Below are 19,959 nucleotides of genomic sequence, written 5' to 3' on the forward strand. Positions count from 1 at the left end.
TCTCTTTAATTCTGTTGTTGATCTTTTATTAGTTGATGCTTTAGCCAACTACTCTCTCCTTAAAATGTATTATGATTCTTTTGTGACTTTTATTAATGTTCACTAATAATAATATTTTGTACTTTGATCTCTAGGAGAGTCAGAGGCTCCTTAAAAATATGTTCAAAATCTGTTATTTTTGAACCAGATGCAATATCCCAGCCCATCATTAAGGTAAATGCATTTAAAACATAGAGACATTCCTATTCTTTGTGTATATGTTATCTTTGCTTATTTTTACATTTCTCTCTTGATTTTATCCAGATTCCTTTGAGAGATTGTATAAAAATAGGAAAACATGGAGAAAATGGAACCAATAGACATTTTGCAAAGTATGTCATCATCACTAACTGTTTGATTTCATGTCTACCAAAACCTTATATATGTTTAATAACTTTTATCTGCATTTTAGGGCAAAATCTGGGGGAATTTCACTCATTTTCAGTCAGGTAAGAGTAACATAGTAAATGTTTTGTTCTAACCTGAACGAACACTTTGCGTGTGTGTGTGTGTGTGTGTGTGTGCACGCTTGTGCGTGCAAGCGCGCACATGCACATGTGGGCTTAAGCATAATTAAATTATTTGTAGGAATCTCAAATGGAGATAGTTAGAATAAATGTTTGAATGCTTTTAAATAATTATTGAGAAATACATATTTTAAAAGATGTGATCCCTAATGAGATCTTTAATGTTTACTAAGGCTGTGATAACCTGCAGGCTTGTGGTTTCGTCTTTAGGAGTCCTGGCCATGTTTGAGGGTTGAAATGAAAGGACTGTGGTTCCTCCTATGACCTCCTCGTCATTGAGAAGGAGGAGGCCAGCACACCACTTACATGATCTCAGCCTGAGGCATGCTGACAGCCAAGGCAGCGACTCAGGATGTGTAACCTTGTATAATTATGACGCTTGGGGTCATGACTTGCTATTCATTCCAAAGTCACTTGGTATGCATTTATGCACCCAGCACTGTGCCTAATACTGGCAATACAGAAATAAAGTGAAACAGGGCTTTTCTCCTGTTATATATACTTAATTTGTCTGTAGATATTTGAAAAATTGGAAATAAGAATGGAGGAGAGATCATCTACCACTTTCCTTTGCCTCTGACTTCACCTTCATCTTTAAAATGAAAGGGTTAGAGGAGATCAGTGTTGCCTCAGCTATTAGTGAGAGCCCTCGTTCCTTAAAGTGTTCAAAGAAAAATCTTCCTGTGATCAAGTAAGTGTAGGGAATGCTGTGGGAACAAAGACACACAGACTCGGGACTTGACTCAAAGCCTTAACACACAGAAGTGCACTAAGAGTCCAGGAGGCGAATGGTTAGGGGCAGAGGGTGCTCCCCGCGGTTTTCAGATCGCCAGAACCTTTGATCGTGGAACACTTTTTCATGTCTACTGACGAGTCTGTTATAAAAGCTGGGAGATATCAGATTACGTGATTTTCTGGATCTGTATCCATGATTCCATTGATTTCAAGGAAGAAAACATTTCACAGGCTACCTTGGACTTTATGCTGTTGTAACTGGCATATATGAAAAACAGTTACAGCCATCTATTCCTCTGGGAAGGAACACCATTATTACTAATTCTGGGCTGCCCCTGTGCTCTCCTTACTCCTACAGCATCATTCGGCATCTTTGCCTTATTCTAAAACAAGGGTCCTCAAACTACGGCCCGCGGGCCACATGCAAATACAAATATTGTATTTGTTCCCGTTTTATTTTTTTCTTCAAAATAAGATATGTGCAGTGTGCATAGGAATTTGTTCATAGTTTGTTTTTCTTAAACTATAGTCCGGCCCTCCAACGGTCTGAGGGACAGTGAACTGGCCCCCTGTTTAAAAAGTTTGAGGACCCCTGTTCTAGAAGGTCTGTATCTTGAAAGGAAGTACTTTCTTGGTTTCCACTAGAAAAAAATACACATTTTGGTAAAATTTTAATAACTGGTCTTAGAAATAAAGCCCCCAAATCCTTCCACCTATTTTTAATAGTTTGTAGAAGAGGTCTTATATTAAACAAACTCAAAGTCAGCTTAACACTAGGGGGTGACTAGGCACAAGCTACTCTCTCAAGTATCATTTCAAGCTTCCTGGTTAAGTACACAACCTAGAAATACAACTTTTATGTTTTTTATTATTTATTAGGTCACAATGTTTCAGAAACACAGTAGTCTCCCCTTATCTGTGAGGGATACATTCCAAGACCCCCAGTGGATGCCCGAAACAGCAGATAGTGCTGAACCCTACATATGCCATATTTCTTTCTACGCATCATATGCGTGCGCTTAAAGAAACTTTACAGCTTCTCTTTGGCATCTCTGAATCGTCAGCATTGCTGCTCTTGTGCTTTGGGGCCATTAGTAAGTGAAATCAGGGTGACTTGAGCACAAGTGCTTGGACACCACGACAGTCCCCTGATAACCCAGGAAGCTACCCGGTGCCTAAGGGCGGGCAGCGTGTACAGTGTGGCTATACTGGACCAAGGGGCCATTCACGTCTGAATGGTGGAGCAGGAGGGTGTGAGATTTCATAATGCTCCTTAAAACAGCACACGTTCTAAACTGATGAATTGTTTATTTTCCATTTAATATTTTCAGGCCAAGGTTGACTGCAGGTCATTAAAACCGCGGAAAGTGAAACCTTGGAAAGGGGGGTGACTGTATGTTGGGTCCCTTGGATTTAGAGAGTTTGGCTTCCAAATGTCCTCTTACTGGCAGATATAGAGGGTGTGTGTGTGTGTGTGTGTGTGTGTGTGTGTGTGTGTGAATAATAGTTGTAATTCATGCACTCTATAAGTATTATACTCAAGGTTTTAGAGATATAGGGAAGAACAAAGTATCTGGAGCTCCTCTCCCCGTGGATTTTACTTTTCATGAGGGAAAACAGACAAGAATCAATTATCTTCTATAATGTCAGGCAGCGATAAATGTCATGAAAAAAATGAAAACAGGACAAAGGGATAGAATACGACAAGGGACACGTGCTCCTCTGGATAGAATGGTCAGGGATGCCTCGATGAGAAGGTCCCTCCTCTCAGAAGGCGTGAGGGAGCAAGCCCTGCGACCATCCTAAGAAATGGTGTTTGGGGGCAGAGAGTAGCCTGGGAGAGGCCCTGAGATGTGAATGTCTCCGGCAGCTGGGAGGCGGCCGCTGGGAGGCGCAGTGAGGGTGTGGGTGCAGCGTGGACCCTGGGAGTCAGAGTGCCTGGAAGGGAGGTGAAAGCAGTGGCAGAGACCAGGTCACGGAGGCCCTTGGGGCCAGTCAGGAGTTAGACTGAAACACCAAAGAAAAGTCCCTAGACAGAGGAGGGACGCGATCTGACTTGTGTGTGTTTGTAGATCTCTCTGGAGGCCAGCTGGAGGATATGCTGTTGGGGCGAGTGTGTGTGAAGCAAGGAGACCCGTTGGTGTCAGAAACCCGGCGTCTTAGAGCAGGACGGTAGCAGTAGAAGGGCGAGGCTGGTCAGTTCTGAAGAAAAACCCATCAGGTGTGCGCTGGGCTAGTTGCAAGTGAGAGGAGAACCGTCAGGAATGACTGGCGAGGTGGGTGGCCGTGCCCTTTGTTGTGGTGAAGGAGCAGCTTTGCTTGGAATGTGACCTCTCGGAGGGGAAGTCTGGCAGCATTTACTAGTGGAAGCGCCGGTCTGGGCTTCAGAGAAGCTGGAGGTCAGCAGGTTCCAGATTCCTTTCTAAGCCCTGGGACTGATGAGGTTTCCCAGGACGGGTGTGGGCAGAGGCCTGGGGAGGCCCTGCCACTCTCTGTAACCTCAGAGGCAGGAGAGAGCGGGAGAGAGCGCAGGGTTGGAAGGAAGACTGGAGGAGCAGCGGGTGAGGGGTGAGGTCGGGAGAACCAGGAGCAGGTGCCTGGGGAGCCAAGTGCAAGCTGCGCCAGGGAAGAGCCATCAGCTCTGTCACATGCTCTGGGAAGCTGGTCCAGGGCGCCCTGCGGAGGGACGCTCGCTGGCTTTGGTGACCTGGAGATCTTGTGCAGCTTCTGTGACCTTCCAGGAATGTTCTCAGTCATGTGGTTGGGTGGAAACCTGTCCTGGGTGCAAGAGAAAGTGAAGTGGCTCTTGCATAGAGTTTTACCACAGAAAAGAATGGAGACATGGCAAGGGGATGTGACCTCCTGGAGAGGTTTTTTACTGTGGTTTGTTTCCAATGGGAGAGAGTGCAGTGTAGCATCATGGGAGCAAAGTGAATGGCTGCTGGGTTGGGGGCGGGGGTGAGGGGTGGGGTGGGGTTCATATCTGTGCCCTAGGAGGTGCCTGGTCTGGGAGCCGGCGGACCCTCCACCCCAGCAGGAGAGAAGGCAGGCAGAGAGGACATTGCTGGCTCTGGCAGATGGCGTTGCTTGTTTGACACAGTTACTAACACGCAGGGTAAGGACAGGTGGCCGGTAAGAGCACGGTGTGACCAGATCGCCTCCAGGGAAGAGAAGTTTCTTGGTGTTAATGAATGTATTTCATGCCCAGTGATTTGTTTTACCCGTATTTTTAGAAAACTGGCACTTACATTAGCTTCCTTCACCTGTCTGCTTGGTTACTTGGTACCAGTGATGCCTTGTTGCCTTGATGCGTTTCTTTTTAATTTAGTATTTGTTATTTTAACATCAGAATCTTAAAACTGCACTAATATTAATGTAAGTGGTTTTGGAAAGTGGAGATTGTGTAACAATGATTTAAATTCAGTTCATAATTGAATTTATAGTAATGTATGACTATGAAAATTTTTATTTTACAAATATTGATTTGTTTTTCTCAGGTATATTTCATTAAAGAACACAACATTGTTGCACCATATAAAATAGAAAGAGTAAGTAAAGCTTTTTATTTATTCCCAGGAATTAATATAGTGCTTTTGAACAATAAGGTTTTGTAACTCTGTTAACATCTTTATTAAAATATAATAATAATGGGTATTTCAAAGCTTGTCACCTAACAGTTATGACAAAATTACCCAAGAGAATCACAGATTTTAGTCCAAGAGATTTCAGTGAACTTTTTGACTTAAAAAAGTGTTTAATAGACAAAAAAGAGCTTAGGTTATTAGAATAGAAATTGAAATCAAACATACATCATTTTTAAGATTACTACATATTATTGAGAATTTATTTTTTGAGAAATATGGGTTTTATTTTTATTTTTTGTTTTTTGTTGTTGTTTTTTTAAATATATTTTATTGATTTTTTACAGAGAGGAAGGGAGAGAGAGAGAGAGTTAGAAACATCGATGAGAGAGAAACATCGATTAGCTGCCTCTTGCACACTCCCACTGGGGATGTGCCCGCAACCCAGGTACATGCCCTTGACCGGAATCGAACCTGGGACCTTTCAGTCCGCAGGCCGACGCTCTATCCACTGAGCCAAACCAGTTTCGGCAGAAATATGGGTTTTAATACCCTTATTTGAGAGCTCGGTAATAATTTATAAATTCTCTTAATTGGGTGGAAGCTATGAGTAGACTTGAATACAGTATCTGTTAAGTAAGCTTAGAAATTACATTTAACCATCCTGTGTTTTATTTCATTCCTTATGCTTCAGCTTAATGTATAGGAAAGGGATAATTCCACCAGGACCTGGCGTCAGGGCCAGTGCTCCTTATGCTGACACCTCTGTGAATTAGGAAAAGTCGCCCTCTCTGGGCAAACACAGGCTGATCTCAGGGCAGTTCAGGCCAGCCCGCAGTTTCTCAGCCAGCAGCCTGTGGGATGCATGAGCTACATGTGGTGGCCTTGGGGTTTTATAGACAAGGAGTAGTGCATGCACCAGTTAGTCCAGAACTACAAATGCTGAGATGTAATGAGGTGGTGCTGTTGGCATTTTGGGCAGGATAGTGCTTTATTGGGTGGGGCTGTCTCTCATACAGCCTATTCTCACCCACGGAAAGCCCTAATACACTGTTTCCCCCATTGTGTGTGGCACCACATGCCCCCCCTCCCCCCCAAGTTGAGAGCCACTGCCTGGGGTGCTCCTCCTCTGAAGGCTCTCCTAGTAGCCACCTTGAAGTGCAAAGCTGCGCTCCGGCTGTGGAAAAATTAGGTCAAAGGAAATGAGTGAGGTTGAAGCAAAGAAGAGGTCTTTTATTCCAATGTGAATTAGAAAGCCAAGGATCCTCAGATTTAAAAAAGGGGGGAGGTAGTGACATCAACGGTGATGTCGGGTAGGAAGCCCCAGACCCTCATTCCTGTCATGGAGATACTTCAACAACCATCCACGGACCAGTTCCCTTCGTGAGCAACTCAAAACCAACGAAGAGCCTGCTGCACCGCAGGTCAGCCTCACTGAAGCCGGCGGGAAAATTGGTAGCGCCCCCAGCACAGTGCCATGACTGAGAGGAACGCCCAGCTCCCACCTTCTCCCTCGGGAGGGAACCACAACCATATGGCCACTGTTCTGACTTCGGGGCAGCTGCCTGAGGGACTGGCTTCTGTCTTGCCTGCCTTGGAGCATTGACAGTACCCGGCCGGGAACCACTGAAAGCAAGAGAGCGTGGGGCATCGCGCCGCTGCCCCAGAGGCCCTGAGGACGCACACAGAGGCCTGTGCAGCGAAGCAGACTCTCCCTCGGGCGCAAGGGAAAAGGAGAGCATGGGACACACAGAATTAACCATCACAACATATAGGCATCCAACCTCAGTGTGTGCACCCACACGTACGAAGCCGACATTGACAGAATTGGAGGGAGGCATTGACAGCAACACAGTCATGGTAGACTTCATGCCCCACTTCAATAGTGGATAGAACATCCTGATAGAAGATGAATGAGGAAACGGAGGATTCGACGCTATCGGCCAAATGAGCCGAACAGACACAGAGAACATTCTTCCCACCAGCAGCAGAATACACAGGCTTAAGTACACGTGGAACATGCTTCGGGGTTGATCACATGTTAGGTCACAAAACAAGTTTTCTGTTTCATATTGATTTTTAGAGAGAGAGGAAGGGGGAGGAAGAGAGAGAGAAACATTGATGCAAGAGCACAACATCGATCTGCTGCCTCCTGCACATCCCCCACTGGGGACTGATCCCTCAACCTGGACATGTGCCCTGACCTGGAATCAAACCGGCAACGTTTCAGTGCATGGAACGATGCCTAACCAACTGAGCTGCCCTGGCCAGGGCCGAAACAAGTTTTAATGAATTTAAGAAGATTGAACTCATACCAAGTATCTTTTGCAACTACAATGAAGCAAAACTAGAAATCCATAGCAGAAGGCAAATTTACAAGTATGTGGAAATTAGCGCTCTTGAGCAACCAGTGAGTCAACGGAGAAATATAAAGGGAAATTTAAAAATATCACAAGACAAACAAAAAGACAACATATCAAAACTTACAGGATGCAGCAAAAGCAGTACTAAGAGGGAAGTTTATAGTGATAAGCACCTACATTAAAAAAGGATCTCAAATGTTCAAATCTAACTGTATACCTCAAGGAACTAAAAAAAGAACAGCAAACTAAGCCCAAAGTTAGCAGAAGCAAGTGCAGCATAAATACAGCAGTAAATCCGATGGGCTCTGCTCCCCGGAGCTCTCATTCTGGGCGGCGTGAGGGAGGACACACCAGGCGGATGCGTGTGGCCTTCCGCCAGGGATTTGCAAATGCTCTTCACGCGAGGTGGACATGCTTCATCTCTTCCTCTGTTTTTATCCCTTTCTCTTCTTGGTAGGGCAGAATGGAATATGTCTTTGAATTGGATGTTTCAGGGAAAGTGGAAGATGTTGTGGAGACGTTGCTTCAGGTAAGCCAGTGCCTAACTCAGGCATTTACTGGGCTGATAATTCAAAACAAACGCAGGCAGAAACTTAAAAATGTTCTATGTATACATCTTACTGAAACCCTAATCTCTTTTATAAACATGAATCAGATTTACTTGGTTATGTTGAATTTGAAAACTGTATATTAGGAAAAAGCCAGACATACATCAGAAGCGATCTTAACTGTTACTAAGTAACAGAATGCTTGCTGTTATTTCATTGCTTCTAAGGAAATATCTTTATATCATCTGAGAGAAAGAAATAAATTCATGTATATTTATAATATTGTAGCTTCACAGAGCATCCTGCCTTGACAAACTAGGGGACCAAACTGCTATGGTAAGAGTTTCTGAAGATCTCTATCTTTATTTCAGTTTATTATGAATTAACTTGTATTGATTTTTACTTATAAATATTTATATCCATACTTTATAAATGTTCTGTTTTCATAGATAACAGCTATTTTGCAGTCACGCTTGGCAAGAACATCATTTGACAAGAACAGGTAGGTGTTTAATGATTTTGCTTACGGGTTATAAAAGCAGTGGACATCTCCATCTGTTTGCCTTGCTCAGCATGGCCGCACTGATGCTGTCATCCTCCTCACCCCTCACCTGCTTCCCTGAGGGAATGGCCCCACCTCAGTGCAGGAGCCGGGTCAGGGGCTTCCTCCACTCTCTCCATCCTGGCACCTGTCAGTCAGGACAGTAGGTGAGGCTCTCTAACATCCTTCCTGTCTGTCAGCTTGTCTTTTCCCACTGTTATTGCCTCAGGCCACCATCACCTCCCACTCCGAACACTGTGACAGCTTCTAGCCTGTCTACCTGACACCAGTGTTCCCTTCTCCAATCCCCTTTTCCCCATGGTAACTGTTGTACTTTTAAAATATGTTCTTCTGCCTCAGCCGGTTTTGCTCAGTGGCTAGAGCATCAGCCCAGGACTGAAGTGTCTCAGATTTGATTCTGGTCAAGGGCATGTGCCTCGGTTGCAGGCCACTTGGGGCAGCAACCAATCGATGATGCATCTCTCTTCCATCAATGTTTCTCTCTGTCTCTCTTCCTCCCCTCCACTCTCTAAATATCCATGGAAAAATGTCCTTGGGTGACAATTAACAAAAAATAATAAGTTAAATAAATAAATAGAATATATGTTATTTCTAAAGAATGTACTTAATTATATCACTGGTTTGTTTAAACTCTTCAAGACTGCCCATTGCCTTCAGGGTAAAATCTTAATCTTAGTTGGCGCACAGTCCACTTATGGTCTAGTCCTTGTTCACAACTTCCAGTCACTGCTTGCTCTTGGATTCCATGCTCCAGCTCTGCATTGCATGCAGTCCCTGGGTGAGCCACATGATCTCTCACCTCCAGGACTTAGTGCGTCTTCCCTCCGCTAAGAGTACTCAACTCTTTTGCACCTGGCTAACTCTTTCTGATTCTTCTGATTTCAGCTTATCTGTCAGTGTTTCCAGAAAGTCTTTCTTGGCCCTTCAAATTGTGATAGGTACCTTCTGGAGGTATCTTATGGGGCCCAAGAGACTACATTTTTATTGGTCTAATGTGGGTTTTTTAAATTATTATTGATTTTTTTAGCTTTTCTAAGTGTACAGTGTATTTTCTGAAAACAGTTATACTTTAATATTAACCTATTCTCTGTTTGACTGTCTAAATAATTTACAGTGGGCTAGTCGAGAAATCATCTTTATTTGATTAGTTTTACTGTAGTAAATCCACAAAAGAATGTACAGTTGACCCTTAACAATGTGGGAGTTAGGGGTGACAACCCCTGCATAGTCAAAACTTAACTACTCGTAGCTACTGTTGACCCAAAGCCTTACTGATCACATAAAGTTGATTAATGCATATTTTGTACATTATATGTATTATATACTACACAATAAAGTAAGCTAGAGAAAAGAAAGTGTTATGAAGAAAATCATAAGGAAGAGAAAATACATTTACAGTATTTATTGAAAAAAATCATTAGGTAAGTGGATCCTTGTAGTTCAAACTGTGTTGATCATGGGTCAGCTGGACTTCAGAACTGACATTCACGTTATTGTAATTGTGTATTCATAGTCTTATGAAGTGTAGTGTGAAATAAATGCTACCTATGCAAAAATGGCCTATATGACTATGAAAGTAGGCCTTAATGACAGAAAAAATAGAAAATGTTGTTAATTTAAGAGTAGTTTCTACGTCAGTTTATTTTAAGCTAATGGGTTATTTGGCTTCATTTACTTGTCTGTCTTTCCTTCTGCAGTACATAACCTCACCTGTTTTTTAAAAATTGAATTTTCATTATACCATTTAAAAGAATGTCAGTTTTATTTGTGGCCGATTTTTGTGATGCTCACCAAACCCTCCAGTAGAAGCAGTACTGATTTATATTACCATTTATGTTGTAGAAAGTCGGTATTTAGACAAATCTTATGCAAAGTCACACTGTAACTCTCTTAGGTAAAGTTAAACCTAGAAAGTAGATCGATTTCTGATTTTCTGATTCCTTTTTTTTTTTTTTGCTTTTGCTGAAATTATCAGGTTCCAAAGTGTTTCTGAAAAGCTGCACATGGAATGCAAAGCAGAAATGGTGACCCCTCTGGTGACAAACCCCGGACATGTGTGCATCACTGACACCACCCTGTACTTTCAGCCCCTCAATGGGTACCCGGTACGTGACGACTGCAGTGCAGGTGGAAACCCCGTTAGCACTGGGCCCTTCACCTTCCGCTCTTTCCTGTGAGCTTGACTTCACCATCTCAGTGTTCTCACATTTTGGTGAGGATCAGAATGACCTCCCGGCCCCTCCATCGCCTGTCTCTGTCACAGGCTCCCTGTGGAATCCTGAGGAATCTGAGTGTGAGCTCTTCTGATCTGTTTTCCTTTCGGGGTCACTTGCTCTCAGTGCTATGAAAAGGAACCCTGCTCCTCCCGACTTTAATAGAGGGTCATGAGAGCATTCTACCTTTCTACTCGGAGGCACTTCTGCAAGAGACAAATGAAATACATTAAGATTAAGAAGAAATGAATGTTTTCTGTATATCTGCTTACATATATGCCTGTGTTGGTACTTCTTGTTTTTCCTTTATTACCAAGTCAGGAAATCTGAATCGTTCCCAAAAAGGCAGTGGGAGTGGTCCTGGCCCCGCCAGAGCAGGTGCACGCAGCGATGCTCGGGGGCAGCTGCAGGGCGCCTCTGTGGCGATGGAACTAGTCTCCCTTTCACAGTGATGTTAGCCTTCCTAGGCCGATAAGCGAAAATAACTCAGATCTCCACGCTACATGTTATAGAGACGGGCTGCTTTATCTAGATCTAGCCCCTTTGGGGAGTGGCTCACTGAAGGAACAGAAATCCTAATATGCTCTAATGGTGCCACTGGACCATTTAGCAGGGAAGTTTAAAGAACAGGAGTGTCTCCTGCCACAGGCTCTACCGTGGAAATAATCCAGCTGGTCAGTCATTATATGGCCCTAAAACTTCCAATACTTTTCTAAGTGAAAGATAATGCTGTGATAATTCTGTCCACCAGGTGGTGGGGCACGCTTGCCAAACCCTCCAATAGAAGCAGTACTCATTGCTGATGGGCATTCTCTAGCCATGCAATAAAATTGGCTTACCCACTACTGTTATCATAGCTCAGGGTCAAAAACTTTTGGAAAAATATGAATATGTGCCATAGCTTCAGGATTCATACTATGAGCATTGATCCCTTCCACTCAGAAATAGGAAAATAAACTTGTCAGCTTTTAGCCAACCTCATTGCCTTTTCTAACCTCATTCATCTCTTACTAGCATTTTAAGGTTTTAAAGAAGTGAGAAAATTACCCTCCTTATGAAAGAAAAAGTTTTGAAGCCCTGCTTTATACTATAATTGTTTGTGAGCCTTAATACACTATAGTTTTTAAGGAGACAAAAAACAAGATTCTAAAATGAGTGAGGACTAAGGAAACCATTGCTCTATAAAAGAATAGCAAAATTCCTGAGAAGTTATCTATAACCAATCCTTCTTTTAAAAAATGTTTTTATTGATTTTTAGAGAGGAAGGGAGAGGGATAGAGAGAAATATTGATGAGAGAAAGACATCATCAGTTGGCTGCCTCCTGCACACCCCCTCCTGGGGATCGAGCCCACAACCCAGGCATGTGTTCTGACTGGGAATCGAACTAGTGACCTCTTGGTTCATGGGTGGATGCTCAACCACTGAGCCACACCGGCCAGGCTCTAGACCAATCCTTTAGCATTTTATAACACTTAACCACCTTGCGATAACCTGAAAGATGGACGCATTACCATATTTGTGGTGCTGAATGGAGGTAGGGAGACTTGTCCAAGGTCACAAAGCAAAAAAGGGCAGGCTGGAGTGTTAAACCAGATACACGTCATTTAAGATCTCCCTTTCCAGTTGTTCATCTTGTAACACATCAGGAAGGCAAGACTTGGTCATTTGATTCCGCTTTCTGATACTAAAGATCAACTTCTAATTGTGTCAGAATGTTGACCTTTGAGATAGTCTTTTTACTTTTACAGAAACCTGTGGTCCAGATCACACTCCAAGACGTCTGCCGCATTTACAAAAGGAGGCACGGCCTCATGCCTTTGGTGAGTTCAAGTGGAATGTCAGTTTTAGGTGAATGATTGTCCTAGTTTCAGTTTAACCAGTGAATTATTAATGTATAATAATACATTGGGCAGATGCTCAATGCAGGAGCTGCCCCCTGGTGGTCAGTGAACTCCCATGGCCAACCTCCCGCGGCCAGCCAACCTCCCACAGTCCCTCCCCCTGGCCAGCCAGCCCCGATTGGCCCCAATCACTGGCCAGGCCGAGTGATGCCACCTGTGCATGAATTTGTGCACCAGACCTCTAGTTAATGTATAAACACCTGTCTGAGAAGTGTAAGTATGCTGTATTGTAAGCAAGTGGACTCTTGGTCATGCTGTTCTTTCTTTTGGATGACCTAGAAATTTATAAAGGAATAACCCCTTTCTCTGCACAAGAAGGCTGCCGTGAGGAATGTTTTTGGCTCTAAGAGCAAGAGAGATAGGGTGTGCTGCCTTGAGTTCCTCACTTCTGTATACTAGGAGTTCCTGGGGTTATGCAGGGATAAGCTATGCAGAGCAATCCAGTGTGACCTGCACCATCTGCTCATAGCAGCTAGATCTCAGAGTAAAATTTGGAAGCTAGTACAAAGTTAACTCTTCAGTGGATCTGTAGTGTCTTCGGTTAGCTTAGAGTAATTCAGCCTTCAGCTTGGAAGGGAGAGAAATGAACAAAATAACCGATTAAATCATTTGGGCAGTTCTTCCTACCATTCCCCTAGGGAGGCGTATGTCCATACTTATGTTAGTCTTACATGCTGACCTTGGAAACCAATCCCCACATAAGGCGTGATTCCAGGGTGTTTTAATTTGACATCAGTATAAATTCATTTGTTCTTCTTTGAAGATTAACCAGTCACCTGGTAGGTAGCATTACCAAAGCACTGTTGAATGTTAAGCACCTCATTTTTGTTTCATATTTGTGAAATTTGCCTTTTCTACCTATTTAACTTAAAAGGATACTCTTCATTTCTAGTGCTAATAGAGAATTATGGACGCATACTATTGAAAATCTCCTCCTGTGGGTATAAAGACACAGTCAGAAAAAGACTAGAAATTGACATTAAGTGTCTTCTGTATACTGGGCAATTTATGTACAATATTTTATTATCATGACAGTCCCTGTGAGGTAGATGATATTCTATTTTATAAAGAAATTGAGATTCTAAGAGTTAATTTCCTCTGTTCCTTAACTAGTAAATGGTAAAAGCCTGTATTTAAACCAAGAACAAGTCTGCTTTTGTCATTTCTTTGTCTATTCCTGTCGTATCTCAGGCTTATCAATACAACATTCACAAAGCTCATAGTTTTCTTAAGAATAACTGCAAGTCGCCCTGCCCGGTGTGGCTCAGTTGGGTGAGCATCATCCTGCCTGTTCTATTCCCAGTAAGGGCACATGCCTGGTTGCTGACTCAATCCCCAGTAGGGCACGTGCAGGATGCAGTCTCTCATCAGTGTTTCTCTCTTCCTCTCCCTCTTCTTTCTTCTCTGTCTCTAAAATCAATAAAAACATATTTAAGAAAATAACTGCAAGTTATTAGTTGAATAGCTATTCAATTATCAGTTTGTTAGATTGGCATAATAATTATAATAGAAAGCTAAACATTTATATTTGAAGATGTGTGAAGACATGGATAAGCCAATTTTGAATTTCAAAATACTAAATTCACAAAAGGTATTATCAATAAAAATAATCAACACTAAAAGGGATTTTACAAAATTTAAAGATACAAGTCTTGTTCTCAGGAAATTTATATGTATATGCATCGCTGAATCAAATTTAAAGCTGGAGAATGAATACAAGAGCTACAAGTTAAAAATGTAGATGTTTAATTGGGAGGCTTTTGTGATTGTATAGCTTATATTGCAATTGTAAGATTAATGAAATGCTACTTGTTTTATTCTTTTCTTTCTGAATTTATAGGGATTGGAAGTGTTTTGCACAGAAGATGACCTGTGTTCTGACATCTACCTAAAGTTCTACGACCCTCAAGATAGAGATGAACTCTATTTTTATATTGCCACGTATCTAGGTCTGGTGTTCACCCTTCCTTGTTCTGTTCGTATGAAGGTAGTTCAACTCCTAAGTAACCAGGATAGGAAATAAGAGAAGGAAAAAGAAAAATGCTGGATCTAGAATCGCCTCTCTGTGGTTCTACCCATTGCTTCTCCATAGTAACTACAGTTGGCAAGATGGCATTTTAAAAAACTAAGGGAAACATAACTGAATTTTGGTAATAGTTCACTGTGTGTTTTAAAAACTTGATAAAAATATTAAATTTTTTTGGATTTTTAACAACACACAAATTGAATGGATTATAAAGACTCCACTTAATTATTTCTATGTCCAGTCATGTCTCATATTAGTTTATGAAAACCACGATTCAGTTCCTTAATGTGAGGCAGTGAACTCTCCAGTCGTATGTTTGTGTTCATTAATTGTGGCCTTAATCCCGAACCTAGAAAACAACACAAAAGAAACACGTGAACCTCGAGGCTCAATATAGTACCTGTGGGACTGAATTTGCTTTTAATTAATATTTTCTCAGTCTTACATGGGAAGTGTACATTTTCCCACCCTTGTTAGAGGGAACACCTGTATTTTTCTTTTCATGCGTAAATATATTAATTTGTATGGCTGACTGTAATTATTCTTGTTTACAAAGTTGCTAGATGACTAGAATAGAATGATTTCTAAAAATAGATGTTGGGATTTTATTAATACCATCTTAATTTCGTTTGCTCTTCTGGTGCACAGTGAAGCCATTTCTGAGATATATAGCGAAAACAAACTGTACCCTACTTTTCTTTTTCTTAAAATGCATTTTTTTTAATGCATTGAAAAGACTACACTTAAAGTAGCTAGTGTTTACATACTTAGCCAACATCTGCCAAGTTCAGTGGTGACCTTGCGGCCTGTCCTCCTCAGAGCACCACGTGGCGGAGCGCACGGCCGAGAGCTACACGCTGCAGTGGCAGCGCGGGCACCTCTCCAACTACCAGTACCTGCTGCACCTCAACAACCTGGCCGACCGCAGCTGCAACGACCTGTCGCAGTACCCGGTGTTCCCGTGGATCATCAGTGATTATTGCAGCTCAGAATTGGGTAAACGCCTCAAAGTTACTTCTTAAAGGAGAGAAAAATATTCTGTTGTAGACTTATGATGTGATCTTTGAATAGATTAGAACCCATTTTAACTTTATTACTAAAGATTGCTAGTTGTCATTTCAATGTTAATATAAATTATATGTGTTTTTTATGTTTTCTCCACTGTCTCTTAATTTTCTTAATCCAAAAAATAGTACTCACATATTCTTAAAGGACATGCCCAGAAAATATGTATATAATTTTTAAAATTCTTTATTGTTTAAAGTATTACATATAGTATTACATAGGTCTCCCTTTTCCCCCATTGACCTCTCCCTGGCCACCCCCACCCCATATGCATATAATTTTAAGCCATATTATCATTACTATCTACAAATACCAAGTTTTGAAATACCAAGTTTTTCACTTTGAAAATTGTCTCAGATTATCCTATTTTAAAATCCATTTTAATTTTGTGGTATATGTACTTCTCTCAAATTATTTTAACAAAAATAGTGATTGTATTGTGCCGGGGTCCAACCCCAGCGGGTCCAGGGGTCCCCAAAGGTGTAGACGGAGTCGGCGAAGAAGGAAGGGCACAGAGGCAGCGTTCAGTTGATCAGCAGCCTAGCCAGGATCTCCAGCCAAGTTCTGGTCTGGATCTCCAGAGAGGTTCTGCTTCGGATCTCCAGCGAGGTTCTGTAGCCATGTTCCCTCACTAGGTTCTCCAGCCAGGTTCTGTCCAGGCTCTCCAGTCAGGTTCAGTGTCCAGGTTCCAGTCAGGTTCTCCTGCCAATCTCTGTAGTCAGGTTCAGTCCAGGATCCCTTGCCATGTTCTCCCGCTAGGCTCTGTCTCTAGGCTCCGAGGCCAGTCCCTCTCCAGGATCCTCCGGCATGCTCTCTCCAGCGAAGTTCTTCTGTCTCTAGGCTCCGTGTAGGCTCTGTCTTCTTGATTCTGTTCTAAGTTCTGAGTGTTTCTGTCTTGTTACAACTGTATTTATACCAGTTGATTCAATCCTATCAATCTCTATTACAAAGGTTAGGGCGTTTCTTATCTCCATTCCAGGGAGAAAAGATTATGTAGTTTAAGCATGATTGTTCGTAGTTAAAGGGATTAATTACCCGCCTGGCACTTAGTTGAGGGGTTTTATTCCCTCCCTAACTTCAGGGGAAAATCCCTACCTGGGGATTCAACCTTTCTCGGAGAGGTGACTTTGGTTAAAACACAGCGCCAAGAAGGTGAGCAAACATATTAAGAACCGTATGCCATATATGCCAGGTCCCTTGAAACAGCAAGGATGGACCGGCTCCCAGCAGTATTGTGATTTTATTTTTTAATATTTAAAAATTATATATTGCGAACAATAAATTCCTTTGGACAGTTCACTTATTGAACTCTGTACTTGAAAGAGATAACAGATTTTCTAGGAATATGGTAATTGCTTTCTCTGATAATATTCAGGTCTCCAGTTCTCAAATTATGCTTGTAATTCAAACTTACAAAGTAAATCTTAGTAGAAGAATAATGGGCTTTTAAACTTTGTTTTTATTTTTTATTTATTTTTTGTTTTACTTGGAATATAGCTTGTTTCAGTAGGCCTTTAAAAAAAAAATCCATATTTATGATGTTTTCAAATTGGGAATCACCCTTGAATGGATGTTGCTAAATTAAAACTCAAAAGTTCTCACCTTTACAGCTATATAAGTAACTACCAGAAATACTGTAATTCTAATGGATCTGTCTCAGTTTTTTAAAACTGTTTATTTTGTGGAAATGTGTGCATGTGAATCAGTTCATGGAGGTAATGTTATTAAGTATAGGTTTGCTTGCTTTATTCTAATTAATTAATTTTTTAAAATTTATTTACTTATGTAGATTTGTCAAACCCAGGAACCTTCCGGGATCTTGGGAAACCAGTGGGGGCCCTAAATAAGGAGCGACTGGAGAGACTACTGGTGCGTGGATTTAAGGATTCTTGGTCTATGAGGACCTTCCTATATTTTTATAGTAACTGAAACTCATTTCATCAAGGCTTAGGGCAAACATTGTCCAGAGTGATCATGTTTTGTTTTTTTTCTTACTCCTGCCTCTCTGCTTGCTGCCTTCCCCAATGAATATAGCTGCTCACTATTTGCATTTTTTTGCCTACAATTCAGGAAGTAGGAGGCTGACCTGATTACCAGTGTATAACTTACTTTCATGGAGGGTTCTCTCTGGTAAATTGCACAAGAGACACATAAAATCCCTTCCATCTTCCATTCAATCCAGTCCCAATATTGTTACCACTGCGCCAAGAAAACCAAAATACTTGTCACAGGAATGCTGTATTTGTTCAGATTTTCCACCCTCTTTTTATCTTTCCTTTTCCTATTTTAAGAAAGAAATTAAGGAGTATAATGTACTCATGCCGTGATTTCTTTTAGGTTTTTACTACATGAGTCACTTGTTATTTTCATAGCCACCACTTAGTAGTCTTTTTTTCTCACATGTTATAGGAACGCTACCAGGAGATGCTAGAGCCAAAGTTCATGTATGGCAGTCACTACTCTTCCCCAGGTTACGTGCTGTTTTATCTTGTCAGGATTGGTAAGGTTCTTTGTCATTACCCCCAGTCAATGTTATTTCACGGGGACTCTTCAGTGTATCTGTATCTCATTACCTCCGATTTCCCCCCTCCAGCACCAGAGTATATGCTGTGCCTACAGAATGGAAGATTTGATAATGCAGATAGAATGTTCAACAGGTTTGACATAAATGCCTCACCTACCATTTTTAAACTTCCTAATTATATATGTGCACAATGTGTTTGTTTTAAAAAAACTAGTATATAGGGCCAAAAATGTAAAGATATGCAAAAAATCACTAATTGTTATATCTATTCCTTTCAGGCTTTTTCTAGTTGTGTGTGTGACACATATAAATGTGAGAACATATTTTAAGTAGTTTGTGTCCCACTTTTTATATCCATATTAGATCTTGAAGTTATCCCCATGTTATTAGAAGTTTTTTTAAAACATCTCATTTTTTTAAATATTATATCACATTCTAATGTATGCCAGAATATATTTTAACTGTTTCTCTATTATTGGACATTTGGAATGTTTCCAAAATTATTTCATTATTCTAAATAATTTTTTTAAATATATTTTCATTGATTTCAGAAAGAAAGGGAGAGGGAGAGATAGAAACATCAATGAAGAGAGACAATCATTGATCAGCTGCCTCCCGTACACCCCACACTGGTGATCTAGCCCACAACCTGCGCATGTGCCCCAACCGGGAATCGAATCCTGGTTCATAGGGCGATAATTTTGCTATGAGTTGAGTACAGTTCCCTGTGGGTCTGTAAATAACTTTTTTTAAATTATAAAAGTAATACTTCTTTACAAAAAAAAAAATCAGGAAATATAAAGAGGAAAATAAAGTTCAGTTGGCATCCGTCCACACTGAGAGAATTTTCATTATCCGTCTTTGGTCTGTGTCTTTCCAATCTTTGTTTAAGCTCTACACATGTTTGTTTACCATTCCTTTTTGAGATGAGCTGTTCGCATAGTTGTGCTGATTTTCTAGTGGTTAAGCACCTGCCTCCATTGGTGCTTCAGTGAGGCAATAGGGCGCAGAGGCTCCTGGCGTGGCCTTTGAGACATTCCATCTGGGCCTTGTTCTGACTCCCTGCTCACCCCCCTGTCTCCCATGTGAGCTGGGGAATTTTTCTCTTCTGTGAAAGGGGGATTGCGCTAACGAGAGAATGAGTTAATACAGGTAAAGTGTAGAACAACACCTAGGTGCAGAGAAAGCTCTGTTTCTACACCCCTGAGTTAAAGTCAGTTTAATTTTTTTTTATATTTAGTATTGCAGAAACTTGGAAAAATTGTTTGGATGGTGCCACAGATTTTAAAGAGGTAAGCGGTTTAAAAAGGTAATGATTCATGGGGCTGGTGTTTTCTAACTGCTTTAAAAAATGTTGTTGCTGTTGTTTTTTTTGTTTTTCACCTGGCACCTTCAGTTGATTCCAGAATTCTATGGTGATGATGTCAGCTTCTTGGTCAATAGTCTGAAGTTGGATTTGGGGAAGAGACAAGGAGGGCAGATGGTGGATGACGTGGAGCTTCCGCCGTGGGCACGGAGTGAGTACCTCAGCAGTGTGCCATTGTGAAAGTCCTTCCCTGACAGTGCAGTTTCAATGTGATTAATTACTTAGCTGCCTCGATTTTAAGAAAAATAACGGTGTCATTCTCTACCTAAATGAGGCAATACCAGTCCTATTCCAAATAAAAAATATTCTATGAATCTAGGCTGTAAAAATATTGACATATATTTGAGAGACCTAAATGTTGGGAAAATGATTTTGCCACTTTTTCTCGCCACAAAATTTATATTTTACACGATGGGGACAAAATGTCATTAAGAAATATGTGCCTCCTGCCTATCCGAGAAGCTTTATGTGCCTGTGGGTAGAGGACAGAAGTGAGAGAAAGTGAAGT

General features: G+C 41.4%; 1 protein-coding gene across 3 annotated transcripts in view; it reads left to right on the plus strand.

Annotated features, from left to right (window-relative positions):
• Nucleotides 1-19,959, plus strand: part of NSMAF (neutral sphingomyelinase activation associated factor) — a 44,725-nt gene that overhangs the window by 13,622 nt on the left and 11,144 nt on the right. Inside the window, exons 3-18 of one of the 3 annotated variants that reach the window (XM_059673122.1) lie at nucleotides 135-213; nucleotides 304-371; nucleotides 452-488; nucleotides 4,799-4,849; nucleotides 7,703-7,774; nucleotides 8,082-8,129; nucleotides 8,243-8,295; nucleotides 10,331-10,460; nucleotides 12,318-12,389; nucleotides 14,311-14,419; nucleotides 15,316-15,492; nucleotides 17,351-17,430; nucleotides 17,971-18,061; nucleotides 18,155-18,218; nucleotides 19,326-19,377; nucleotides 19,482-19,602. In XM_059673122.1, coding sequence (XP_059529105.1) covers nucleotides 135-213; nucleotides 304-371; nucleotides 452-488; nucleotides 4,799-4,849; nucleotides 7,703-7,774; nucleotides 8,082-8,129; nucleotides 8,243-8,295; nucleotides 10,331-10,460; nucleotides 12,318-12,389; nucleotides 14,311-14,419; nucleotides 15,316-15,492; nucleotides 17,351-17,430; nucleotides 17,971-18,061; nucleotides 18,155-18,218; nucleotides 19,326-19,377; nucleotides 19,482-19,602 — 1,304 coding nt within the window. The remainder of the gene's footprint in view (nucleotides 1-134; nucleotides 214-303; nucleotides 372-451; nucleotides 489-4,798; nucleotides 4,850-7,702; nucleotides 7,775-8,081; nucleotides 8,130-8,242; nucleotides 8,296-10,330; nucleotides 10,461-12,317; nucleotides 12,390-14,310; nucleotides 14,420-15,315; nucleotides 15,493-17,350; nucleotides 17,431-17,970; nucleotides 18,062-18,154; nucleotides 18,219-19,325; nucleotides 19,378-19,481; nucleotides 19,603-19,959) is intronic. The other 2 variants (XM_059673124.1, XM_059673123.1) reach the window with 2 other exon arrangements.

Source organism: Myotis daubentonii, chromosome 17, assembly GCF_963259705.1.
Source record: "Myotis daubentonii chromosome 17, mMyoDau2.1, whole genome shotgun sequence".
Lineage (NCBI taxonomy): Eukaryota > Metazoa > Chordata > Mammalia > Chiroptera > Vespertilionidae > Myotis > Myotis daubentonii.